Source organism: Calypte anna, chromosome 8, assembly GCF_003957555.1.
Source record: "Calypte anna isolate BGI_N300 chromosome 8, bCalAnn1_v1.p, whole genome shotgun sequence".
Lineage (NCBI taxonomy): Eukaryota > Metazoa > Chordata > Aves > Apodiformes > Trochilidae > Calypte > Calypte anna.
Window position 1 is genome coordinate 15160376 of NC_044254.1, and position 26476 is coordinate 15186851.

At 39.8% G+C, this 26476-nt stretch overlaps 1 protein-coding gene across 1 annotated transcript; it reads left to right on the forward strand.

Moving 5' to 3' along the window:
- The first annotated feature begins 3353 nt into the window (after positions 1-3353).
- GTF2B (general transcription factor IIB) lies at positions 3354-24384 on the forward strand. The gene is made up of 7 exons (XM_008490842.2): positions 3354-3412; positions 5972-6078; positions 16535-16668; positions 21741-21887; positions 22024-22153; positions 22716-22997; positions 23891-24384. Exons 1-7 carry the CDS (start codon positions 3396-3398, stop codon positions 24022-24024), a joined length of 951 nt encoding a protein of 316 aa, XP_008489064.1. The 5' UTR covers positions 3354-3395; the 3' UTR covers positions 24025-24384.
- The last annotated feature ends 2092 nt before the right edge of the window (positions 24385-26476 follow it).

Here is a 26476-nt window from a genome sequence, read left to right on the forward strand (position 1 = left end):
TTCTAATTTCTTAAGCCTCTGACATGGCACAAAATAATAAAATATTTGAATTTTGGTTTCATGTCCTTGAAATGGGTACTTCTTAATGCAATTAAGCCTTAGGCAACTGATATTTTCATTATTGTTGTTATGATCTTTAAAAGTTTTTATATATATCATTCTTCTCTTGAACATAACAGCTACAGAACAAGTTCTTTTATTTTTTAAACCCTATTTCTACATTCTTAGATTTTTCCTGAGATAGCTGGGTTGTCAGGATGTGAGCACATACCTAATTGGGTTATGTGGCCTCACAGCAGTGGTAAGGTATTAAGGGTTCTTTCATTCACCTCTCTTTACAATATTTTCATTCCTCTTTTTAAAAAAAATAAAAAAGCACCTCACTGCTTTCAAAAGACTTGATGTTAAATACTTATTTTACTCATTGGCCACTGAGGCATCCTGTGTAAAATCAGTACATGATATGCTTGAAAGAAAAATGATATGCAGAGGTGGAGGAAGTAAGTTTTCTACAGCAAAATATTTATTCCATTGCAATGTTTGACTGCTTCAAGTATCTCATTAGAATCCTAATAACTCACCTGCTGAAGCACTTCAGCTGGGACAAGCAGCTGGCCAATGTTTAAAGGCAGCTCTGCATTGTGTATAGATGCAGAGCCTTACTCATGTGTACTAGTTGTGGCTGGGATAGAGTTAAATTTCTTCACAGGAGCTACTGTTGGGCTATGTTTTGGATTTGTGCTGAAAAAAAGTGTGTATAACACACGTTTTAGTTATTGCTGAGCAGTGCTTACATAGCATCAAGGCCTGAGAGACTGCACAAGAAGTTGCGAGGGGACACAGTGCTGACCCAAAGGGATATTCCAGACCATTTGTGAGTTCATGCTCAGCAAGGAAACTGGGAGGGAGGCTGCTGGGGGAGTGCTGCTGCTCAGGGACAAGCTGGGCATCCATTGGTTGCTGATAAGCAATTATTTTCATTTTTTGTCACTTGTCCTTGGATTCTGTTTTCCTCTCTTTTTTCCTCTTGTAAAATTTTCATTAATATTTCTTTTTAATTCTGAAGCTGACCAACCCAACCCAGGGGTGTGGTGCTCGGTTGCTGGCTGGGGTTAAACCATGACCCTCATGTTATAGGACACATTGTATTAGACTTGTGTAGTTTAGGCTTCTTATTTTTCCTATTTTGTCTAGGTGCTGCAATGAGGTAATTTTTTTGTTTCATCAGATGTCTGAACACATAAGATGCAGCACAGAGATGAATTACCATACCAAGAATAATTCAGTTGCTCTGGCTATTTATTGTTTCCCTCATTTGATCCTTTGAGGCATTTGTCTGGCATCTGCTATTGTAATAAAATGATTGTTGGCTAAATCAACAAACCATTACAAAGGACCTTTAGGCATACAAATAAGAACCAGTGACTTGTTTTTGTTGCTTGTTTTTAATGTACTGTTAATTGTGTTTGTAAAGGCATTTGAATATCCCATTGAATTCTTGATGAAATGATGCTGCTAATATTAGCAATGTAAGAAATGCCAGTTAAGGACACATTTTTGTTACTGACAGTAGCTAGCATGAGATACTCTGGGTGGAATTTTAAGAAACTCCAGAATTACCAATTAAGTTTTAAGACTAATTGTTTTAAGTACAGTGATAGGACAGCAAGGTGAATTTTCTGTCAGCTATTAAAATGATTTGCTGTTGACAAAGACTTAACAGGGGTATTCCTATCTGTCACATCAACCACTTTCTTTCTGCTGCTTGTGGACAAAGCACTTGAAAAACTGCTGCAGACAGGAAATAAAGAAATGCTGAGATACTATAAATCATATTTTTGGAAACATTTTAAAGAGTTGCTGTCTTTCTGTGGTGAAAACTAAACCCTTTCAGTTCTAGTTAATGGGAATAGGATCAGGAGGGACCAGCTTTTGGCAGTGATTGCCAGCAGGGAATCTTTATCTTAGAATGGATTATATGAGGAGCCAGAATAAACCTGGAAAGCTTGATGGGACCATCAGTGCTGATGAGGCACATCTGTTGCAGACAGTGTTACGTACACATTTCAGAGGTTATGGGGAAACTTAATCTCACATGCTGTATTCACACTGGCAGTTACTGTGACTTTATTTTTTATTACTATTTAATCTTTTGAGTTTATTGAGCATTTGTGAAAAAGGTCATTGCAAATGGGAAAAGAGAGGCTTTAGATTTATCTCAGTATGTGTATCTTCTAACAGTAGAGCTGCCTTTTATTCCAAAAGGTATTTGTTTTTTAAAGTCTAAGGAATGTGTTGTCAGGCTCGAACTAGTTTGTTTTCAGTGACATATAATGAATGACTCAAAAGTTTAATGAGAACTTTTCAACACCTCTGAATTTCCTTTGAGCTGGGAAATCAAAAAAATATGTAGTGGAAATGTGGTCTCAAGGGGTAAGAACAGTCTTGTGTCCCTGATCAGTTAATTACACCTCTTCAGAGACTTAAATACTGACCGCTTTAAATCACTGAAGTAATGGCCCTCTTCAAAATCTGTAGCCACTCCTGTCTTAATTATCTCTGACTTTTATCAGAGAGGAGAGGCTCATACCAAAGGAGTAGGGGTTTTCCACCGTTTTACTGCCTGGATTTCCAATCCTGTTGTTGCAGCTGGGGCTGCAGACTCGCGTTGCACACAGATCATCTGTGGGGTCATTAATCTGCACTGGAGGGCTTTGGCTTTGCAGTTCTTGTTTCTGCTCCTTGGCCTGAGGTTTGGTGCCAAGGGGAAGGGACAGAGGGGCGGTGATGCCGCCGGGTGTGGGTAACAGAGGGAACACAGACACACACCCAGGGACACGCGTGGGGCTGGGGCTGAGGCCCCTCCCCGGAGCCACGGCCAGGCTGCCCCACACCTGTGGGCCCTGCGGAAGGGCCAGGTTTTTCTTACAGTTCAATCATCTGAGCAGCAGCAGCGGGAGCAGACAACGCGCGGAAGGGAGCACTGAACTTTTCTTGGTTTTTTTCTTGCTCTTTCTGGGAGTTGCTTGGGCTCGGTGCGAGCCGAGAACATGCCCTGTCCCAGACACTCCTGTGCCAACTCCAGCGGTTTTGCCTAAACTCTCTTTCTGTGGTACTTTTCACAGCAGCAGGGGTTTGCACAAAACCATCAGAACCGGAAGCAAGGTTCGGACCCAGCTCCGTCTCTGACCCCGCACCACTCCCCTACGTCACGCACAGGCCCTGAATAAGGGCGGGGTCTGCCCACTCGCGCATGCCACTTCGAGTTAGTTTGTCCCTTCGCGCAACCCGTAGCAAGTTCTGGGCGGACCCCGCACAGCGCTCTGTCTATATAAGGGGGGAAGGGCGCGCCGGTATCTGAGTGCGCAGAGGCGCTGCGGCTGGAGGGAGGCAAGATGGCGTCCACGAGCCGGTACGGGAGGCAGGCCCGGGGGCTCGGAGGGGCCCGGGCGGAGGAGGGCAGCGAGGGAGGAGGCGAGAGGAACTCCGCCATCTCTCCCTGTCCACGACACAGGAGAGAAAATGGCCGCGTTGTTTCCTGACTGAGGAGGAACCGGTGGCCATCGCCACCCTTGCCTGGCCCCGGTGTCCCCGGCGCGGCACTCTCGGTTCGCGGCGTAGCCGGCCCCTTGTTAGGCTTCCCGTGTCCTAGGGCCGTCCTGTGCTCGGCTCCGGGAATAGCGGGAGGCCGGGGGAGGTTCGGGGAGGGCTGGGTCTCCCTGGGCATCTGTGAGTGGTCCGGGCCGGGCGATCCCCGGACGAGCCGCCCGCGGCCGGAGGTCGAGCTTGGTGTTCCGTGTCTGTATTAATCTGTACTGCTCCGAGAGGAAGTGAGGGTTCGAGGGGATTCCGTACGAGTTCATCACTTGATTCCTGGGCCCCTTGTTAGAGAGAGCTCGGTGTTGCCGGCACTTAGGTCGAGTCCTTTTTCCGGCGAGGCCGAGCTCTCTCCCCGGCAGTGCCTGCTTTATTTTTGTGCCGCGGAGCGCAGCGGTACCGCGGGCAGGGTTGCTCTCGGTCCGGGGCTTTGCAACAGGAGCACCGGCGTCGGTGTCCCGCGGCTGGGCCCAGCCGAGCCTCCGGTTCCGTCCGGCCCGGCGGCGGGCAGCGCGCGGCCGCAGCTCATGCTCCGCACCGCCTCTGAAGCGGAGCGGCCCTGGCTCGGCTCCGGGTTATCGGGTCCTGGAAAGAGCTTTTTGGGCTCCCACCCTAAATCCGTACCCCCGCGAGTCTGCGGCCCCGAGGCGTCTCTGAAGTAGTTCTCTTCCCTAGAGATGCGTCCAAGTTTTCTTTCAAGTCGGGAATGAAGGAAAAGACTGAGGAGTGACTCTTACTACTCCTGCTAAACCTGTCCTGCATCCCGGGAATGCTTCCCGGTATTCTCACTGCAGCTCGGGAGCTGTTGGCTGGGATGGACCTTCAGGCACATGCCGTGCATTTTCCTGGGGTGTAATCGTGTTTATTGAGCTGTCTGCTGCGGGGAGGAACCTCAGTGGTGGGCATTCATCTAGATAAATGAAGACTATGATAGGAAAACTAATTTTGATACCGTTTCGTGAAGATAAAGTCTGAAAGAAAATATTATTTCAGAGTCTGGGCTGTTCTTTCAGGCTTCTGGATTTAATTTTTTTTTCCTTTTGCTCAGTGTGTCACTAGCCTTTTATGCAGTGCCAGATTTCAGGTGATTTTACGTGCTTTGTCAACAGGTTTGTCGTATGAAACCACTGTCTGGGAATAGTGAAAAGTGGTTTAAAGGGTATTTATTTCGTATTTTAGATTTAATTTACATCTGAAAGTCTTGTGTGTACATGTTCTTTCTGGACTCTTTAATATTAATAGTGTTGTTGATTTTCAGTTTCAAGTTGTACACTTTTTTCTGAACAATCACTGGATTAAAATGTTTGCTGTTTCTTTTTTGTACTTTGACTTGTTAGAAATATCTGAAAAGTTGAAATTAAGATAGAATGTATAGATTAGGCTGAAAGGATGGACTGGTGGGAAACTAGATGGACTGTTTAAATAGGATATTTTCTACATTTGGGGGGACTAAAATTTATATTTTGGCTCAATCTAATTGTGGTTAGTGGGTATTCATGGTTTTTTTTTTTACCTTGAGCAGAATGGCTTTGTTAAATATGTAGACTCCCAATTGTAAATATATGTTAGTCCAATTTTTTAATGATCAGTTTCAAGAGAATTACACAGCAGTTGTGGGTAGCTTGATTTAGAGGTATTCTGAAATGTTTGGTTAGAAGCAACTGTATTACTTGAGTCAGTAACTAAAAGTAGTGGTGCTAAATAATGCTAATACTTGTTGGAAGTTTTTTATATTGGCTATTACTCTTGAAGATACATGGGTGTGAGATACATGTCCCTTTTATGAAAAGCAGTTGTCACCTACTCCTCTTCATGAGTCGATTTTTGTTGTTAATATGTTACTTAATTTAAAATGGGACTTTATCCTCAAATGCTTGGAAATAATGAAATGTGTAGAATCAGGTATTTTCTATATTTCTATTTCTGTATGTTGTGTCTGCACTAATTCCTGAATTAAGGATCTGGTAAGTAATATTGATCTGATGGGATGAGTGGGAACACTCACTTGGGATGAAGAAATCACCTTGAACTTCGCAGGGACTTCATTCAGTGAAAGACTGAGAGTTTGACTGCAACCAACTCTGTTGTATCTGTTTTTGATGTTTTAATTCAAAGTGGTTTTGGCACAGGATGCATCAAGAAAACATGGGAGTATAAGATGACTTGAGGTCTTGATTGTCAAATGTAGTGTTACAGCATTTAAATGAGGGGTGACGTTAAAGCGTTTGCCTTGATATCCTGTAATTTAAATCACTGTACTTTCTGTATTATTAAAGTGTCCTTTTTAAAAGGAACTCCTAAGCTTTTGGATATGCTACTGCTTGATTTGAAAGGAGGTAATATGTTTGTTTGTTTGTTTTCTGTCTCTCCTTAGTTTGGATGTACTTCCAAGAGTGACTTGCCCAAATCACCCAGATTCTGTTTTAGTAGAGGATTACAGAGCTGGTGATATGATCTGTTCTGAGTGTGGTCTAGTAGTAGGTAAGTAGCTATTCATATTTTTATGAATTAACATTTTAACTGTGCATGTAGATGGGGTTTTTCCACACAGCTAGTATATGACTTGAGTATTAAAAGCCCTTTTCTTCATGCCTGAATATTTTCTTTTATGATATTCTGTTGGCTAAAAGCTTGCTGTTTTGAATAGTCTGTCTTCTGGTAGCTTCCTGCGTTATGAGTAAGGACTGAAAATTTTAAATGTTGTAGTACTGAATTAAAATATTGTTCTGTCGAATCCATTATTCTATCTGAAACACTCATTATGAGAAATGTAGTAAAAGGTTGTTATTTAAATACTTTGCTTACAAAAAAATTAATAAATCTTGTTTCCCCATTGGTTCAGATCTTATCTCCTGCCCTGAAGGATTTATCTTTATATCTTTGCCAGAACCTGTTTTTGTTAATTACTCCTAAGGCTTTCAGTACTGTCCAAAGTAAACTTCCTGTTTTTCCTCTGGATTCTTATTGAACTCTTTCACTTGGTTGTTGTGACAGCAATTTCCATAGACTAAACTGTATTTCTGGGTATAATGGAAGATTTAAATTGAAAAGCCTTTTGGGCATTGTCCCTGTTTGAGTGAGAGGGAGAATGAATCATGTTGTCATGGAACATACTGCAGACTGATTTTTAAATTTCTTCTCTAGGACAAGCATCTTGCTGTCTTTATTTCTTTTGCATGGGAAGCTTCTCATGCTCTTGCTGTGATCATCCTTTAAGCCTCATCTATTTCTATTAATTTTTTTTTAGACATACCATGAACCAAAAGAAAATCCTCTGTTTTGAGAGTCCATGTTCAGGTGATTCATTCTGTGGTGCTAAATATTTCATATGGTCTTGTATTCCTCTCTCCTAGACTGGAGGTTTTGTTCTGGTTCTTGTCTTGAACTGAATTAAAAATTCTCATACAGCTGCTGGTGTAAAGCTAAATGTTTAATTAGTTACAGAAAAAGTATCACAGATTTGGCCAGGTGATTCAAAAGCGTCTTTAAAGCAAACTTGAACCTAGGTTAATAAAGTGAGTGTTAAAATATTGAAACTTGTTTCCTTTAAAATTATGGAACCATTATAAAGCTATGGGGTGGATTGTGACTTGCTTTGTTCTGATAAAGATAAATAAATAATAAATTTGCTGGTTACAAACTCCAGTGTGCACAGCAGTATATTTTGTTGAAATATGCTAATAGGCTTCCAAGTTAATAATTGAAAAATAGTTTGGTCCATGTGCAGCTCAGTGGGGCTGCCATAGAAGTTGAACTGAATTTTAGAAGAGCCTAGGCTGAGCAGTTCATAACTTCTCAGATAATTCTGACTTTAGAAGAAGAGAGAAAGTTTTTGCTTGGTACGTTTACCAGAAATCTCATTTCAGGTACCTTCTGTTACCTAGTCATGAGTTATTCTTGCCTTGGAGATTTACTCTCTGGTCTTTTCTGAATCAATAGTGTTGGTTAAATTGTGAGGATTTTTAATGAGCAGAAACATTAGACAATTAATACAGATTTTTACAGATTTGAATTACTAAAGTGTTTAAAATTCTCTGAGTCCTCTTCACAGCCAACATTACTAGTAGAGTATAAATTGCCTTTTTTTTTTCTTTAAGCATTCAGAGTTTTTTAAAGGCTTTCTATGGTTTTATCACTGAAAAGGCTTTAAAATTTACCTCTGTGTTGATTTGTTTCATTCTATCTTACTTCAGCAATTTAGTTTACCTGCATATATCCAACTCATGAGCTAGGGTATCTAGTTAGTGAGATCTTTATCACTGAAGGGAATCACTTAGGACACTTAAAAATCCCCAAAGACTCAAGGTACAGTGTACCTAAATAAGCATTACAGTTTTGTTTAAAAATATTGTGATTTTCATGTGTGCAGAATGCTGCTTGTGTGCATGGGACAGAATGGGAAATGCTGAATTTTTGCATTTATTTTAGTATTGTAAAGTATATATATAACCTCACTGGTTTTTAAATTGTACTCATTTTTTGTACAGTTTGGTTGAAATAAGAGCAAAGAATATTTGACTAAACTTAAGTATGTTTCCACTTGATATTGTTCTGGCTTTGTACGGCTAAGTATTAAAGTATCATTTTTGTGTAAAACATGTGAGCCTATGTCATAGGCTAAAATAGCTGCTGCACAGATAATATTCAGGTTTTTTAATCAATCTTCTGGAAATACCAGATTAAATCAGTAGTATTAGTGTTATGGCTGAGGTTGTATTCTATCAGGTCTTTAGCTGAAAGAAGTGAAGCAGTAGAAAATTTTGGGGAATAGGAAGTTAGGAAAAAGAGGAGCTAATCTATTTAGGAGTTGAATTCCATGTCTTAGGCAGAGCTGTATATTGCAAGTACTACTTTTTAAAGGGATTTTTGAGTAATATTTTTAATCAAAGGTGTTCAAAAGTTTATGAAATTTTAAGGTAAATCCAGTATGCTGCTTTTTCTTTGCAGAGCATTTTTCTGTTCTTCTAAATAAACTGTGCTATTTCACTGTGTAGTACTAAAAAAAATCTTAAATGTTAGTATGACTGAAGCTGCTGGCTGTTTTACTAATGCTTCAAAATAAAGCTTCAGTCTACGAAAAATTTACCTGCCTGATTTCAGTGTTACATTCCTTGGCCTAGCTTGTGTTCCATCTTTTAATGATAACTGTTTTCAACTTTTGATCTTAATCTGGATTGACATGCATATGAAGCTTTACAAGTCTGTGTCTGAGTTTATCAGCTGTCACAACTATTGTGTTTTACTTCACATATTTCACTCAAATCATTCTAGGATATGTGGTATGGTAAGTGTTCATGTGCTGGGTTGAGGATTCATGAGTGGAGTTTTAGGGTTTGGAGAATTAGTTCTGTGTTTGTTTAAAGCTGCCATTATCTCATTCTTCAGGCAGACTTAAGGGGGGAGAAGTATTTTCTTCAAGAATTCAAGGCTAGTAAATCACAGAATCAGCCAGGTTGGAAAGGACCTCTGAGATCATCAAGTCCAACCCTTGATCCACTTCCACTGTAGTCCATGTAGACCATGGCACTGAGTGCCGCATCAGTCTCTTCTTAAAAACCTCCAGGGACAGAAAATCCACCACCTCCCTAGGCAACCCATTCCAATGCCCAAGTCCTCTTTCTTGACAGGTAAATGTTTTGCTTCCTGCCTCTTAGGCAGTAAAAATGGCGGGAAGTCTCTGATATGCCAGAAGAGGTTGAAGAAAGCAGAATCATAGTGGAATAGAAAGCACTGAATTTTCTTGATGTAGCAAGGTAGTGAGCTGAATTTCAGAGGGGGATATGAATGAGAGTAGTGACATGTACAGCTGAGTAGCATCTCAGCTAGGTAGGAATACCTTTCTGATCCAAGACTTTCCTTAGACTTCTGTGTAATCACATTTAATGTTGTCTTAATGTGCAAGAGTTGGAGTAGTGAGGAGTTAATTTGCAGCATTTAGTAGGTGATTTTTTTCTTAACCAGTTGACCCTGCTTCAATAGGCAGGTGTGGCTTAGATAAGAAGTCAGTGCACTTGTATGGAGTCTTTTTGGATAGCCCCAGATTAAAAAAAGCAGAAGTCTTTCTTCAGCTAATGATAATCATTGGATACATAGCACGTTGCTGAAGCTTTGATTTAGATTATGACCTATATTCAGATGTTTGTTCCATGTTTTGTTTTGTTTTTTTTTTATTTCATGTTCTTTAAGCACTGTATTTAAGTGTTCAGTTAAATAATTTGGGGAAAATTATTCAAGAGTGAGGTGGGTATAAAATCTGTCAGTATATTTGTTTGGCTAAGGCTTCTGAAAAGCCTGATATCTAAATGGCACATCTTGAATTCAACTATGGTCAGTGAATAATAGATGAGATTTAACTATACTGTAGATTTCTTTTTTCTCTGTGATACAGCAAATGAGTAGGAAGGAGTTTCACAGTTGCCTTTTTGCTGACCAGTCCATTACTCAGTAATTCTGTCACTAGGGAGAAGATTGATTGTGTCTATATATAGATGCTTGTTTTCTGAAAACCAAAGAAACCTGGTTGTTTAGGTTTTGTTTGTTTGGTTTTGTTTTGTTTTACTTTTTTTCAGCTGTTGGTAGTATCCTAAAAGTGGAGAAGGTGCTTAAGGACTTCTGACTTGGATCCAGCAGGGGGCAGTTATGCAGTTACATTCAGTATCTTTATACCTCCAAATGGTGAAAAGTTTTAATTTGGGTGTGTTCATGGTTACTTCTTTCTATGAGTATTTTGAGCATTTAAAACTAAAATGTGAAATCTCAAAGGTGTAGTTAAATAAATGGGCAAGAGTTTTTAGTTATGGATGTGTATTAGCATCTTGTATTTGGTTACTGCTTCTGCACTTGGTGTCCACAGTACTGCACAGTACAGAGTATCTGATGAGAGCCAGTCCTTGCAAATAAAAGTCTTTGCAGCCACGGAAAAGCTAATTTTAAAGGACTCTGTTACTTAGAGAAATTTTATAAAGTTGACTTCTGCATGAGTATTCATGGATGCTGAATTTAGACAGGGAACATGTAATATGAAAAAAGTAATTTTCTAGCTTCATTGAATCAGCATTTCAAATAATCTCTGCTTCAAGTCATAACTCATTCCAACTTTAAAGACAAGGGTGATGATTCCAGCTGTTTCAGTAATAATGCTTGTACCAGTGGAAATGTAGTCATAAGCTGTCAGAAGTTGGCATCTTTTGGCAGGCTTTGTAATAAGCACTGCTCTTATCTAATTACTTCCTGGAGGGTGGAAGAAATTTGGGCTTTAAGCTGGGAATCAAAGGGGATTGAGAGGCACTGTGAAGAATCCTTCCATTAGTTAAATACTAGATTTATTAGTGGAATAGTAGTAACATTCTGCATAATCCCATTTGGGGAGTGTTGTTGTTGTTTTGGTTTTTTAAAAAAATTTACTTCCTTACCGGATTAGAAAGTGATTTAGGGTAAATAAGGGTTAGAAATGATCTGAACTCCTCTGATGGAAGAAGAGTCCAAAGCATTGTATTTTTTGATATAGTGTAGTGTAGATCAGGGAAGATGTATCATTGAGATTCAGTAGGTTGGGGTATCCTGCCAAGGCTTAACACTGGGCTGGCAATTAAATGAATGACAGATGCTTTCTATTAACCCCTCTCCCTTCCCAGAAAGTGAAAGGAAAGAGAATAAGGGAGAGACCTGGGATGGAAACCAGCCTACACAGCTTTAATGAAACAATGATGAAAAAGAAAATAACAAAATAGGTACAAGTGTATAGAAAACCCCAAATGCCCCCAGTAATGCTCACTTTACCACTGAGTAAAAGTCCTTTGAAAGTCCTGGACTGGACTGGTGGAACCAGCAGCAGATGGGAACTGGATTCAGGATTGCATTGGGATCAAAGGCAGAAGAATGGATGGAGCTATCCCAGGATGCCAGCCATGGATGAACAGTTTGATTTTTATGGTTCCTCAGATTTAGATTGTGATATGTACAGGATGGAATACTGTCTTTCGTCAATTTTGGGTCACTTGTTCAGTCTGCTACTCCCCCAGGAGGGTTACAGATGTGACCTTTTTTCCTCCTTTTCATTTTGCAGTGTGTAAGAAATTGAGCAGTGACCTTGGGTTTTGTTGGACTAAGTATAAGCAAGAGCCTTTGTATCACTTCTTTCAGTGATAACTATGAACATTGAGCATTATCAGTCCTACAGGCAGACACTGACTGAAAAATATGCTGTTATTTCAGAAAGTACAGTTACCTAGAGACGGAACTGAGAAGTAAAATTACTAAAAGAAAAATTGTTTCTGTCTGGCTTAAAGCAGGAACACATCCTTGGCAAGTACTTGAATAGTGTTTGTCTTTTAAAGGCCACAAGTCTTGGAGAGGTGTAATTTCAACTGACCAGAGTTGTCTGTTAGGTTGTTTAATGGTACTGCTCTCACTTGCTTTTCCCCAATTTATTACAAGTTGATATCTTAGGAAGCTCACCAGTCCTTGAGTCTTGTTCTTTGTTCTTGCAGCTGTCATTTACCTGCAGTACTGTACTGTCTGTTTCAGTCCATAGTTGCCTGTAGGTACTGGTGTGATGCTGGTGATGTCTGGAAACTAGTTGAAGGTGTCTGTGGATATTTTTTGGTTGGTTGGTGGGTTTTTGTGTGTGGTTTTGTTTAAGGTCTCAAAGCCTGCTCTGGTTCCTTTCTTGTTTCAGCTATGCCTTCTGAATAGGTGGTTGTTGCTGACAGTGATGATGCTTTTGTGGTGTTGACAATTTATTGAAAACAAGAACTTTTTGCAAAAAGAAAATTGCTCACTTACAAAAGGCTAGAAATTTTGTAGCAGCTGTGGCTGTAAAAGTATGGGGGTTTTAATGCTAGAGTTTATTCTTTGGTAACATTTGGTACATCTGGTCTTAAATAGAATCTCTAAAGTTGAAAACAAACAAGTTTGATTTGGAAGCTATAGAGCTGAGTAGTACTGTATGGGACAGTGCATAAGTTAATAAATAGGATGTGGAGGAGTAGGTGTCTGAAGTACTGTGTCTGACTGGGCTCCTGAGTTTCTCAGTATCAGAAAGGCAGAGGCTTGCTGGAGCAAGTCTGGCACAAGGTTACAAAAGTGATTTAGGATCTGGAGCATCTCTGAATGAGGAGAGGCTGAGAGGCTGGAGAAGAGAAGGCTCAGTCAGCCAGGCTCTGTGTAGTTATATCTCATGATTCTCCTCAGCTTGGAGTCTGCTACCTAGTTTGTCTCAACACCTCATTACTCTGACTAATAAGGAGTTGATTAATTGTAAATTATTTTTTTTTAATTTGGCTTTGTAAAATGCTTTAAAATAAAAGTATAATATATGTGCTCACTAGATGGCGGCAGATTCCTTAACTACCTGTAAAAATGAAACATTCTGTAGAAACACAAGGCATTCTGGTACCTTAAAGTGCAGTTAAACTTTAATACCATATTTATGTTAAGGTTAAGATATTAGTTAATAATAAGTAGATCTTGATGCAACATCAGAGCTCCTCTGCTGAAGTCTTAAGAACAGTCTTCAACTGTTTCAAGACTGTGTACATTATACTTAACATTATTTGAGGCTGCAGTTTCATCCTTTTTTTTTGTTTTGATTAAACATGTTTCTTGTCAACCTGTAACACAAAAAGAATAAAAGAGAATAAAATACATGTGTGTTACGAGTTAATGTGAGTGGAATGCAAGATTAAAATAGCTGGTATTAATTCTCTTTAAATATGTAATTGCTAATTCAGGACTTGCTGAGTGAAAATATTTTCCTATGAGAAATCACTTTTTTGGGGGAGACGTGTGTGGGAGTAAACATGCATAGAGTGTGATGTGTGGATGTATTAAGCTTATTTCTAAAAACTGCTCAAAATGATAATTTTTGATACTGATTTGAGTTTACTCTTACATTTCTGTAGTGCATGCTCTTTGCATTAGGCAGTTGTGAAGAAAAGTAACCTTGGTCTGAGGTTTTCCGTTCTGAATAACAGTTCTGCACTTTACTAAATGAGCTTTTCAGATGGTGGGTAACCTGAGCCAGTGACTTTTTCAGTGTGTATTTCCACTAGAGCCTCTGTGTTAAGTCTATTAGACTGTGCTTTAAAGAGTGACTACTGGAAGAATGGTTTATGAAATGAAATGGGGCAGTGGAGAAATCTATATTCAGTAAGGTGCTTCAGGGTATCAGTCTGGAGATGGGTTCTGCTAATATTTGTAAACTGGGTTTTTTTGTCTGTACTTTAGAGGAAGTTGAAGAGATTAACTCCTTTGATGAAACTTAAATAAAGGAGTGTCTAATGTAACCCTATCCAGTGAAGCTTATTTTTGTTCAAAAGGACTGCATCAAAAGGAAGTAGGGCAGGGAATATGCAGCCACTCCCATACTTATCATAGCTCGATACCATTGCCAAAGCCAATATAATAATGGTGTGAGAAAGCATTGGGAGCTTTTTTTACTGTTTGACTGTCAGACCCATTTTCCAGGTGCTTCAGTGAAGCCAGACAGTAGTGTATGACCCAGCAAATTCACGTTAGGACTTGAAATGTTAATTCAGGACCAGTCTTCAAGGCTCATTCTTCGTTTTGTGTATGTAATGGGATAATTAGCTGCTTATAGCTGAGTGTATTTTCCATGTAGGGAAACCTTTTGGCCTGTTTGTTCCATTTTAATTTCTAGCTTGTGTTGCACTTTTTATAGAAGCCTTCTGAAAGGTGGAATGCACTGCATATGACCTCTTTAAGTGAGATACTGAAAGTGTACAGGAAAACTTTTTCCTCAAAAGCAGATTTCTTGGCCAAGTAAAGGTATTTGCATACAGAGTCTTAATCACACAAATGCTTTATATTTGGAAGTTTGTTCTCCTTAATCTTTTCTCATTCTGAAGTAGAAGTGTCAATCCTCTGTTTGCAATACATTTGCCAAAGCAGGCAATGATACAACACTTTTTTGTTAGAGCAAGGAATGGTTCATAACTTGTAAGAGGCAGCTCCCTGAGCGTGAGTCATTTAGGTCATTCCCACTTGTGTGGAAAAAATATTACATCATTGCCCTGTACTCAGTGTTCTATTTATACCATGCCAGAATTTTTAAGTACATTTTGCTTTTTTTAGATGCTGTAAACAGTATTAGGGGGTTGTCTTAAAGTTGCTGGTAGGCCATAGAAGGAGCAATATTGAATCAAATATTTGCAGGGAGTCTAGGAGCTAGATGAGCATGCTGTCAGCTAATTTAAGCTTGCGAGGAGGTGGCAGTGGGGGGACCTTTGTAGCAGCAAGAATAGACCTGTGCCTTCATTTAATGTTTTGTATTCTTAGCCTTCTAGTTTTAATAGGCTTTTTTTCCCCTCTTGCACTTTCATTAACGCAATAAATAAAGGTGGAGCATGGCTATAAGAACATCTGGCAAATATTGGTGAGAAAACCTCCAACCCAAATTTATTTGTTTTTGTTGTGGTGATTTCATGTGGTTCATCCACAGCTTTCCATTTCAAGCAAGTTCTTTGAATAATTTTGTGTTAAGAATAAGTTCCTTAAGCTCCTTATTCAGAATAGATTCCTCTTCTTCCCCAATGTAACAGTGCAATTGGACTGGTCTCTCCTTTTCTCCTGTTTTTCTCCATCTTCACATCTTGTACTATTGGCTTGATGAGTGCTTCTGTCTACTTATGTTTTTGTCAGGTTAAATCTCACTCTGTAGTTTCATACTAAGGCTTCCTTATTGTAAATTTTTATTGCTGTCTTGCTACTTATATTTTTGCAGTTATTTAATTCACAATGTACTTAAACAGTGATGATGGTAAATAAAAACAGTGAATTTTTCCTTGGGTTTAGCTAAGCAGGTTGACAATTCTATTGAAGTTTCTTCTGATATTTTGCACAAAGCTGTAATCTGGTTTACTGCAGAGTAATAAAAAAGTGATGCTTTTCTCTACATATATGCTAAAAAATTCTGGAGTATCGTTTTGGAGACAACACCTTTGAGGTGCAGATTCTACCAGAACTGCAGATAGACTGAACTGCTTAATCAACAGTGGAGACAGGGTTTTTAATTTTTCTTTGTTTTGTTTTTAATATGTTGATTTTTATTTTTGTTTGTTTGTTACTTATTTATTTGTAAAGATTGTATCTTGATGATTACTGTAGGGCTTTTGACTGCATCAGAATGTTGTTTAGGGTTATTTGGCAATCTGAAAGGTTTAGATGAATGTGAGATGAATTGATGACTACAAGGAAAGTTGTTTCATTCAGAGAATGTGGGTTTGGTGCTTGTTCTGCTTACTCTGAATCTACATTTAATCTGTTCCAAGTATAACAGTTAGAGGGCTAAGAAGGGATAGCTATGTGTATATATATATTGTTGGTACTGTCAAGCAAATTGTCAATAATATTTATCTTGAAATGGAGTTAAGCAGAGTCAGATCTTCAAGAACAAGAATTGAGCTGCAAAATGTCATGATAGGTTAGAAGATTTCAGAATACTAAGGGGCTGGAGCTCATGCATGAAGTGATTTACTGCAGCTTAATGAGCTTGTGCATGATGGATAATTCACATGTGCACTTTGAAGACATGGCAAATGTGAGAGATCTTGTTAAGTTACAGTAACTTCCTAATTTGTCTTAAGTGCTGAGAGCATCTGTAGGCAACCATGACTTCCATCTTGAAATCAAAGTCTTTATTCCTGTAGTGTACTGAAGATTCCATGATCATCTTTAACTCCTTGTCTTCTGGTTTCAGTGCAGCTCTAATAGTGTTTTTCCTCCTGCTGCTTTCAACTTAACTTGTAAATCCCAAACATTTTGGTTTATTGTCCTGCAAATTACTGTTCTGTTTGGGGAGGCCAGCAGGCTGCCGTGTTATAATGGAGAGCTTGGATTTGTAACCTCATGTTTCATGAATCATTTCAACATGTTGTATTAATGGTGTAATGCAGACTGTTGCTTTCTGTTAACTCAGGTGACCGGGTCATAGATGTAGGGTCAGAATGGAGAACTTTCAGCAATGACAAAGCAACAAAGGATCCATCTCGAGTCGGGGATACCCAGAATCCTTTGCTGAGCGATGGCGACTTGAGTACAATGATTGGCAAGGTAACATTTAAAATATTAAATTTCACTAAGTTTGAGCATTTTAACGTGAAGTATCTATTTGGATGGCCATAGGGAAACTATTCAGAGGATGTGTTGACAAAGAGATTTTGTCTGAACTGAATTCTTACATTTCAATGATGTGTAAAATGTGGCTCTTTCCTGGGAGTATCAGGAAAGGGCTGACACCCTCAGCAGAAGAAAAGTTTGCAGTGCTGTGGGGTTACTTTCCACCCTTCCGTGTGCTGCTTTAAATAGAACACTTTGGTGCTTGAGATGATTTGGAAGTTACAGATACTTACTTTTGATGTCTCAGTAGCTAGTACTGCCCAACTTGAGCTACCATTTTTTGTAATAAAATCTGTACCAAATGGATACTGGAGACCTGGAGATCTGTAGGTATGTTGTATGTGCTCTTCCAGCTAATGCTAAATCATGAACTACAGAATTCTTTAATGGTGTTAGTGCTCCAGAAGGAAGTATTCAGTGTTTATATTTGAGCTGAAATTAAGTGCTGCAGCTATATCCTGGTGTTTGTCATGAGAGAGCAAACAAGATAAATGGTACAAATGCACACCCTTTAATGAAGTAGTGACCCAGGAAACTTTTCATTGTTGTACATCATTGTACTTAAAGATTCAGATGGATGTTTGTGAATCTTGACTGTTTGATGAAAGGTGGTCCATCTGCTGATAAATAACTATTAAAAATGTAATTCTGCTTTGTGTGTTGTGTACATGCACACCAGGGTTTCTCAGGAGTTTTTGTTCAGTGATACTGATTGTATGAAGAAGTGCACATACCTAAAAGTAGTATGGATATATAGAGAGGAGTATGCACCATACTTTTCAACCAAGAATTCTTCAAATAGGTGAGGACAACTAATAAATACTGATATGGATAGCTAAACCTGAAGCTTCATTGGTGAAAAACAAACCTTTTCAAAGGAATGTCCAAGTAGATGCTTGTGCTTTGGACAGTTCTGAGCATTGCTGTGCACCAGATCTTAGGATGCATTAAGGCAGCTTTTTAGAATTGAGTCAGGCAAACAAATTACCTCAATCACAGGTCAATTAGAAAAGTTGGCAGGACTAAGTAGCTCTGTGAAGCAGTGCTGTTGAAGTCACTGGACCTTTAATGGACCTCGTGTAAGTCCAGAAAAATGATAATTCTTCAGGCTTGGATTTCTGTCACTGATTTGGTCAGTTGTGATAAAAATCAGAAATACACACTCATAGACAGAGGGGGAAATTGAATGTATGCTCCAGGTTCTTCACAGCGTTACCATCTTTTGGGACTGTGCAGGTTTTTTTTCTGGGAACTGTTTGATTCAGTAGGTAGGACAACCTCCTGAGCTTTTCTAGCACCCATGTGTTAGAAAAGACATTTCAGCTAAAGACAGAATTCGTACCCAGGTCAACAGTTACTTGTGCTGTTGACCCTCCTCCCTCTGGAGGTTCAGATCTTCATTTAGAATAAGAGGGGTAGCAGCTGCAGTGGCAGAACTAAAGATTTAAAGAAATTTCTATGAAAAGTTTGTTTTTCAATGTAAACTAAAAATTTTTGGAGATGGATGTTCAGTGAATGAAGCAGTTTGTCTGTTAACCAGAAAATCCCAGAGGAGGGACAGCTGTCAGTTTGTCATGATTTAACCTATGGGAACTGTGAATAAAAACTGGAACTGCCCAGAATCATGTTGGAGAATGTAGAGGGTACAGTCTGCCCTGCTATGGATATTTTATTTGCATGGGGAAGAATCGCAGAAGAGACACATTATTTTCTACAGGAAACTGGTAATTTCTTTGACAAACCAGGATGTGTTCTGGACAAGAGTTCCTGTGTTTGTCTTGCCAGTGAGCAGGGGCTCTGGGCTGTCAGCTCATTGATATGAACTTTGTATCAGGAATTGCATCTTTTTTGTCAGGTATTTGGAAGGGAGAGGGTGCCTTAGATCAGAAGATGATGATGAAAGTTCTAATAGTGCAGAAAGGGCATAATTTTTGCAGCAAAAATAGTTAAAGCAAGGAAGTAGTACATTACTTGGTCAGTCTTCTGAAGTCCCTGCCAGCAGTAGGCTGGGATAAGAAGTGACTTAGATGTGCACAGAGGCTGAACACTGGTGAAACTGGTGTAGTCATGAAGAAGATGCATAGTATTTGACAGAGTTCAGAACAGCCTTAATGAATTCCAGAGAATGAAGCAGGAGAAAATAATATTTTCTTAGTTAACAACAATTCCTGGAGCAGCCTGTAATCAACCCCAGATTTGTGTGCCAGAGGTATTTCTGCTTCAGGTAGAGCAGAGAATAGAATCTTTAAAGCGAAAAACCACCCCCACCACAAAAAAACCCCCAAACTGCTATCTGTGTTGTGAAAAATCTGGAAGAGAAGGACATTGAGAATTCTCATGGCACGTTGTATTAGAGATGATGTATTGTAAACTCCTGGGAATTGTAGGTGGAAGTAGAGTCTGAAGCACTTGCCAGTTACAACAGTGAAGTTCTGGTGACTGCCTGTTGCCTTGAAACAGGAAAGGAAGTGACCTGCTTTTGCTTCACAGATGGTTTGTATCTCTTTCCTCTTTGAAACCAGGAGGTGCTGCTTCAGGACTCAATTCTTCTGGGGGTGTGTGGTCTGTATCTGCTAGCAGCAAAAGAGACTCCTTTGCTTGTGCAAAGGGATTAGTTCCTAATTGGTTTTAGTGCTTAGGAGACCCATCTGTCTGAGGTAGCAACAGCCTGTGTTGGGAGAAAGATTAATCTGTCTGTGCAGAGGAGGGTGAATAGTAGTGTAGTTGGCTGCGCTGGAAGTGGTTTGAATTTTTCAGGCAGGTCTTCAGGATATTGGCACAGAACTGTATGTCTGAAAGTAGATGCTGTGTGCTGTGGTTGATCTGGTGACAATGCAGATCAATTAGAGATGTGTAGTCTGGCGTTAATTGTCACATGATTGCCAGAATATTGTAGTTATTTCTAAAATACTCATGGAAAATTCAAGAAAAAAATAACTAAACTGGCAGATTCTCAATCTGCCTTGATATAAAGATTTTTTTCCATAAATTTAAAATAAAACATGTTTTGCTACCAATCTACTGGAAAAAGTGGTCTTACTCACTCTTTGGAGTTCATCAGTTTTGTGGGGTCCTTTTGACCTGAGACTTGTGTATGTTTTGGTATAATGGAATGTTCTGGTATAATTTTGGAGGGGAAGGTCCAGTGTTGCAGATATGTCTGTAGTGCTCTTTATGGTCTGATGTTTGAGCTTGATTCTTGTTCTTTGTTTACCTTTAAACTTTACTGTGAACCTGTGGATAGCTGGAGGTGTTAATCTAGTCAAGACAGATTGCCTTTGGAACAACCCTCTGCTGTGGTGATGCTAAGATAATTTTGGTGTGATTCTTTAATTTGAAAGGATGTTTGAAGGACTAGAAGAAGTAGAAGAAAAGAAGAAGGATCCTGAAATTGAGTATCTCTCAGAAGAGAGAACCTATTCAAGGGGCTTCCAAGGGAGGGTTTTGTGCTGGGGTCCTCCACAGCTGTGTCCAAGTATGAGTCTCAACAGCAAAGGTGTATCCTCTGAGCTCATCAGAAGTGGGGAATGGAATAGTGTAGCTTATGGTCAAGAGTGAGCATTATTAGTGTCAGCCAAAGAACATGTATTAAAAGCAGATATGTGCTAGGGAGAGATTATAGTATTAGAGGGTGGTTTAAAATAGAACAGCAATTCCCAAGAACGTAGGTCAGGAAATGAGCTCTGGCTCCATCTGGGAAGCTCAAGAGGAATGAGGCAGTGCCAGGGTGTGGTCTGTCCTTTGTTTACTATATCCTGGTCCCATGTTGTACCACCTGGGCATCCTGATAGATTGCTGAGTCTTCAACTTGAGAACTCTGTGTGCAAGTGCTGGATGTGAACACCCAGCCTAGCAGTCAGTCACAGATCCAGATCAGTTTTATGCTTACGATTTTTGGCAAAGCAGAACAGTGCAGTAGGCTGTGTCTGCAGTGGCTGCTGTATCTGCTTGTTCACATAACCCAATCAGTCTGAAATGAAAGTTGGATGTCCCTGCCCAGCAAATATTTTGAAGATGCCAGCAAGGAATAAACCCTCGCTGATTCAGGGAATCCAGTTTTCTGTTCACAATGCAGAATTGTTGTGAAGAAGCATTTTGCACTTGGGAGAACTCACAGCCCTGTACACTAGGGCAGCAATCACACGTAGACAATATAAATTACAGACACTGCTCTTCTGAACTTACAGGCCCTGTTATTATTATTATCAGCTATTACTGATCTGACATGAGATTTTTTGTTAAAGACAGTTTCAGGCTGATGGCTAATTGAGGACCTTAAACAATTTTAGACACTCTTAGTTAGGCAAAATTGATTGTATATTTACAGAGGTATGTAATTTACATCATTAGTTTTTAGGTACAAAAACCAGATGTTGGAAGCTTGTTTTGAAGTTGCCAGATTGACTTGGTGACTCTTACTCCTCTGAAGATGTCTGTGGTTTTCCTGTAGAGGCAGAATATGTGGGGTTTTACACTTCCCTACAATTTAAGGCTTGCAACTGCTAGCAGGCACAGCATCACATTGTTTTTGAGTAGGTCATTGGTTTGGATGTTCTCTTTGCCCATTTTCACATTGGAGTTACTGTTGTGACAACTGGTCTCCTCTTGGCCATAAAAAATGTTGTTTTTTTTTAACTCACCAGCGTGCCACAGAGCAGATGCAGCCCAAATGACATAGGGTTTGCATAAAATACAGCCTTGGACCTCAGCACTGGTGGCAGAAGTATTGAGACACACACACACAGGCTACATGTAACTAATTTTGTTCTTGAAACAACATTAGAAAAGAAAAACCCCTGGATAATCTGTGCTCTTTGGGAGTCAATTAGTGATTTGAGCCTTGGAAGTAAATTCCGCAACACTCAATTGTTTGATTTACTGTTTATTTGCACAACTGTTGAAACCGAATGCCTTGAATTAAGATGTATGAAGCTGGAAGATGTTTGCTTCTAAAATGAGGAGGAAGTTGCTTGTGTTTTATTGACAATAAAATTTTTTCTTTTCAGGGCACAGGTGCAGCAAGTTTTGATGAATTTGGGAATTCCAAGTACCAAAATCGCAGAACTATGAGCAGCTCTGATCGTGCAATGATGAATGCTTTTAAAGAAATTACAAACATGGCAGACAGAATCAACCTCCCGAGAAATATAGTTGTAAGTTCATGTCTCCCTTCCTTAAATTGTTCTGGCATTGGACTAGTTAGCATAATATAATGAGCACATGAATTTTTGATATTGCTACTAATTAAATGGCCTAGAGTTAATTAAATTTAGTCTTCTTGCTTTGAAGGATCGAACAAATAATTTATTCAAGCAAGTGTATGAGCAGAAGAGCCTGAAGGGAAGGAGTAACGATGCCATTGCTTCTGCTTGTCTCTACATAGCCTGTAGACAAGAGGGTGTTCCAAGAACATTTAAAGGTAAGTTGTGATACAGGTGCAATGTTGCTATGAAGTAAAGGTCTAGCTGCTGTCACTGTAGAAGGTTGGTTTCCTCATTCCTTTGCCGAGTTGGTTGTTCTTAGCTACAGCTCACTTTTCAGGAGGGGAAGGGGGAGTATAGAGATTTGTTGAATTTATGAAGTGAGCAGGCTCTCAGGTATGGGATTTTGAGTCATAATGCATTTTAAAAACATTGAAGGTCACTCTGAGTGCTGGTAAAAATTTAAAAGGTGTTGCTTTGATCAGAGGGTGAGGATGAGTGTTGTAACTGCAGTAAATATGCACATTTTTCCCTGACAGGGATGCAATCAATATTGCCCTTACTAAGCAAGCTGTATTAATTAGCTCCTTTTGAAAATTGTTTACTGACTGAATGGACTTGAGTGTTTTTCACAAAGGTGCAAAACATCTTTAGTTAGTGATGGTGGCTATCATCAGATTGGCCTTCTGTGTGGATTTTAATATGCTGAGAATCAAACTTTACTATTTTGGGGGAGGAAACATTGTCAAGCATAAAGTTTAATTTTTACTCTTTGTTTAGAAATATGTGCAGTGTCCAGGATTTCAAAGAAGGAAATAGGCCGGTGTTTTAAACTTATTTTGAAAGCTCTTGAAACCAGTGTTGATCTCATTACAACTGGAGACTTCATGTCAAGGTTCTGTTCCAATCTGGGTCTTCCCAAACAAGTACAAATGGCAGCAACACACATTGCCCGTAAAGCTGTGGAATTAGATTTGGTTCCTGGGAGGAGCCCTATTTCTGTAGCAGCTGCAGCTATTTATATGGCATCACAAGCTTCTGCAGAGAAAAGGACACAAAAAGGTAAAATTTTACTTTTTTTTTTTTTTTTTTTTCCCCCCCATGTCTTGCTGCTTGGAAGAGAATTCAGTGTGACTGCAGAACTCAGCTGAATCTGTGAAAGTAGTGATAAGCTGTCACTAATTACATAGAACAGTGACCAAATGAGGATCTCTGTCCCCAAAGTGTCCAGTTTTGTCCAAATTGAGTGATTTGTTACGCTTTGTGTGAAACTACTTTCTTCAAGTGATAGGAGTCTGGAATGCAGTAGAGCAGTGCATTCAAACCAGCAGGATTTTAACACTACCCATGACACTGTTTGCATGTGCACATTCTGCTGCTCTGAAATACTCCAAGGCTTTCATGCAGCTCAAGGTCTATATTCCAGATTTGGTTAAATCTCAAATTTAAGTTTTTGTGCATCTCAAGGAAGTGTTTCCTTTGCCTATAAAACAGCAGCTTGTTCTGTGCCTCTGACTTCTCTGTGCATTTTTAAGGTACTTGTACTTCATCCTTAGCTGAGAGGGGACTCCTTTCTGCCAGTGCTTCAGTTTTCTGCTGGATTTGCTTGTATTTAGTGAAAGAGTAAAAACTAAGATTGTTATGTTGAGAGTGATTTATTAGACTGTTGCTGGGCATGTGTAGACCTTGCAGTAGGTGTTTCCAATGAGTTCTGCTCTCTGACCTTCAGTCAGTTTGGCAGGGGTGTTATTCTGTGACCCACAGCAGAAGTTGAATTGTGGGATGTGAGAAGACAGACTGCTATGCAAAAGATCAGTCACAGGGGTTAAAACATTTTTTAGGCTTCTAGGAGAGTTAGGAGTTAAGGTAATTGTATAGTGCTTGATACATTATGCTTGCTGGTTTCTTCAATACAGATGGGAAAAGTAAAAACTAATAATTTGTCTGCTTTTTAGAAATTGGTGATATTGCTGGTGTGGCTGATGTTACGATTAGGCAATCGTACAGACTGATCTACCCTCGAGCTCCAGATCTCTTCCCTGCAGACTTCAAGTTTGATACTCCAGTGGACAAACTACCACAGCTGTGAAATTGCAGAGGATTACTATTAATTTCTATTAAAAAACCCAAACACATCAATAACAAACTTTTGATTTTTGCCTATAATAAAGGATGTACAAAGTGTTAATATTGAGTTTCATGTTGTGGAACTGACAACTGAGGATATGGAGCATAACTGCTGAAAGGCAGCACACATTCCAGGGGTAAACAAGCTCGTTGTGTGGCATTTTGTATGTATATATTAGTGGAAGTAAATATTTAATGACTACTGCAACAAACTTAATTTCATATTGTTGTACTTACTTAGATTTCTTTTGTAGGGATCTAGCAAGATGTATTTTGGAAAATATTATTATGTAATTCCCAAATAAACTGTTTTCCAAAAACACTTAACCATCTTGTGAATATCACTGCAACTTGATGTGCACAGACTTGATGTTCCACGTGCTGAGAGATGGAATGTGCTCAACAAAATGGCAGAGTTAGCATTACACTTGGAGCCTTGGTCTCAAGGCTGCTTAAATGCACTTTTCCTTGACCATTTTTAATCTCCAAGTGTGACTTTAGTACTGATAGTTAGTTGTACAATAGAATGTGTGTTACTTAACCCAAAATGCAAGCAGTTGCTGAAAAGCAGGTTGAATAATTGCACAACTGCTGCTCAAGATTCCAGGGTTTGTTGTTAAAGGGTTGGTCACATCCTTGGCACCGTCTCCTTGATTATCACTGATGTCTCTGCTGCTGTGGATGTGACATAATGACACAGCAGCTAAATGCAAACATAGAGACTCTTCAGTTGAATTCCTCACAAGTGTTTGTGGTGCTTGGTACTGTACAAAGGAAGATAAAAAATGTGTGTAGTAAAAGCTTCTGTTAAATGTTCTAACCTGTCAGTCTACCCTGGCACCCCCACGGTTAAGATTTTGACACTCCTGCATTCTAAGTGAGCACTTGGCTTGTTTGAAAAGATGAATCTGTCTGCTGAGCAGGGTAGGCCAGAAGTTATTCAGCCCTTCCCAAACTAAGAGCTTTGAAAGCTAGTGGCCTCCTGACAGTGTCCCTTTGTGTGAAAAGCAACAAATGCTCTTAACTGGGAGCCATCTGGTTCCTGAGTTAATTTTGTATCACAGTTGTGAATTCATTTTGATTACCAAACGGAACAGCTGAGGGGTCAGCTTGCTACACATCTGGCCCTAAGCTATCCAGAGGGAAGGCTGGGTGTCCAGTGCTAATAACACTAATTGTCAATAGCCCTCACTGTTCTCTAGCTGGTTTAGTTTTAATCCTCTTCTGGCAGTTGAGACTATTGAAATGTGGCAGCTCATTTTTTCTGTAAACAAAGGCTGCACAGTTCTGTTACACCACTGAAGCTGTTGTTTGCAGTCATGAAAAATTTGGGTACAGGTGTTGAAGGTGGTCCTTTTGGTAGTTTGGAGAGACTGATTGTCTGCAGAGGCACAGTATCCTGGCCTGACCCTGCCTCTTCCTGCAATTCCACAGGCAGTTCCTACGCCTCCCTTGGTGTTAGTGATGGCAGTAACTGTGCAGCCCAAAGAGGCAAAACTAGGAAGTTTGAAGGGGCCACATATAGTCTGAAAACCAGTTGCTGCTCATCCCGGTAGACTACAATTAATGTGAAGCATTCAAGAAAAAAAGGTATAACTCTGTATTAATTTTTAGGCAGTTCCGACTTTAAAGGAAGCCAAATTCCTTAGCTTCAAAGCAGCTACTAAAGAGGCTTCTCATTTGGAATTGAGCTCTTGTCATTCCTGGCTGGAGCAGTGGGGGTCAGCTGTGTGTGTGGTACCAGCAGTTCTTGGGGTGCAGGGACAGATGTGGGGAGCTGAAATGGAGGTTTTTGCAGCTCAGCATGATTGCCTCTGTCCTCCTGAGCAGTGTCACTGCCCAGCAGTTGTGGGCCATGCACTGATGGGTAAGACTTCCTTCTGTTGAGTTTTGGGCTACCTTTAGCCTGTTTCAGCTAACTGCATTCTTGTGTTACTGAAGCAAGGTAGTAGCAAAGGCTGTAGGACAATCTGTGTCTAAAGTGCAAGAAGACTGACTGGCTGTTGTTCAGGTGTTTATAGGTGTTGGGTCTCCTGAGTATGTCACAGCCTGGGAGGTGGTTCAGCAGTGAGAGGAATGTTGGACAATTGCATTCCCCACACACAACAAAGCGATGGGGCAGGATCTTCAGGTGCTTCCTCTGTTTATTCAGTTGCAAATTAGAGTGGATACTTAAAGCTGCCTGCATCTGCACTTGGAGCCAGACCTTTCTGTAATGATTGCTAAATCTTGAAGGGTCACTAAGCAGTGGGCTTAAGAAATTCTGGTTTGTTCGTAAGAGTAAAGATTTCTTATCTGAATGCACTTAAAAGAAAGCTTAATTCTATGCTTTTAAGAACAAGCTCATTGTGGGTTGGGTATAGATTTTTGCTTCCTCTTTGATGGTGTGGGGGAGACTCTAATGAGGAAATACC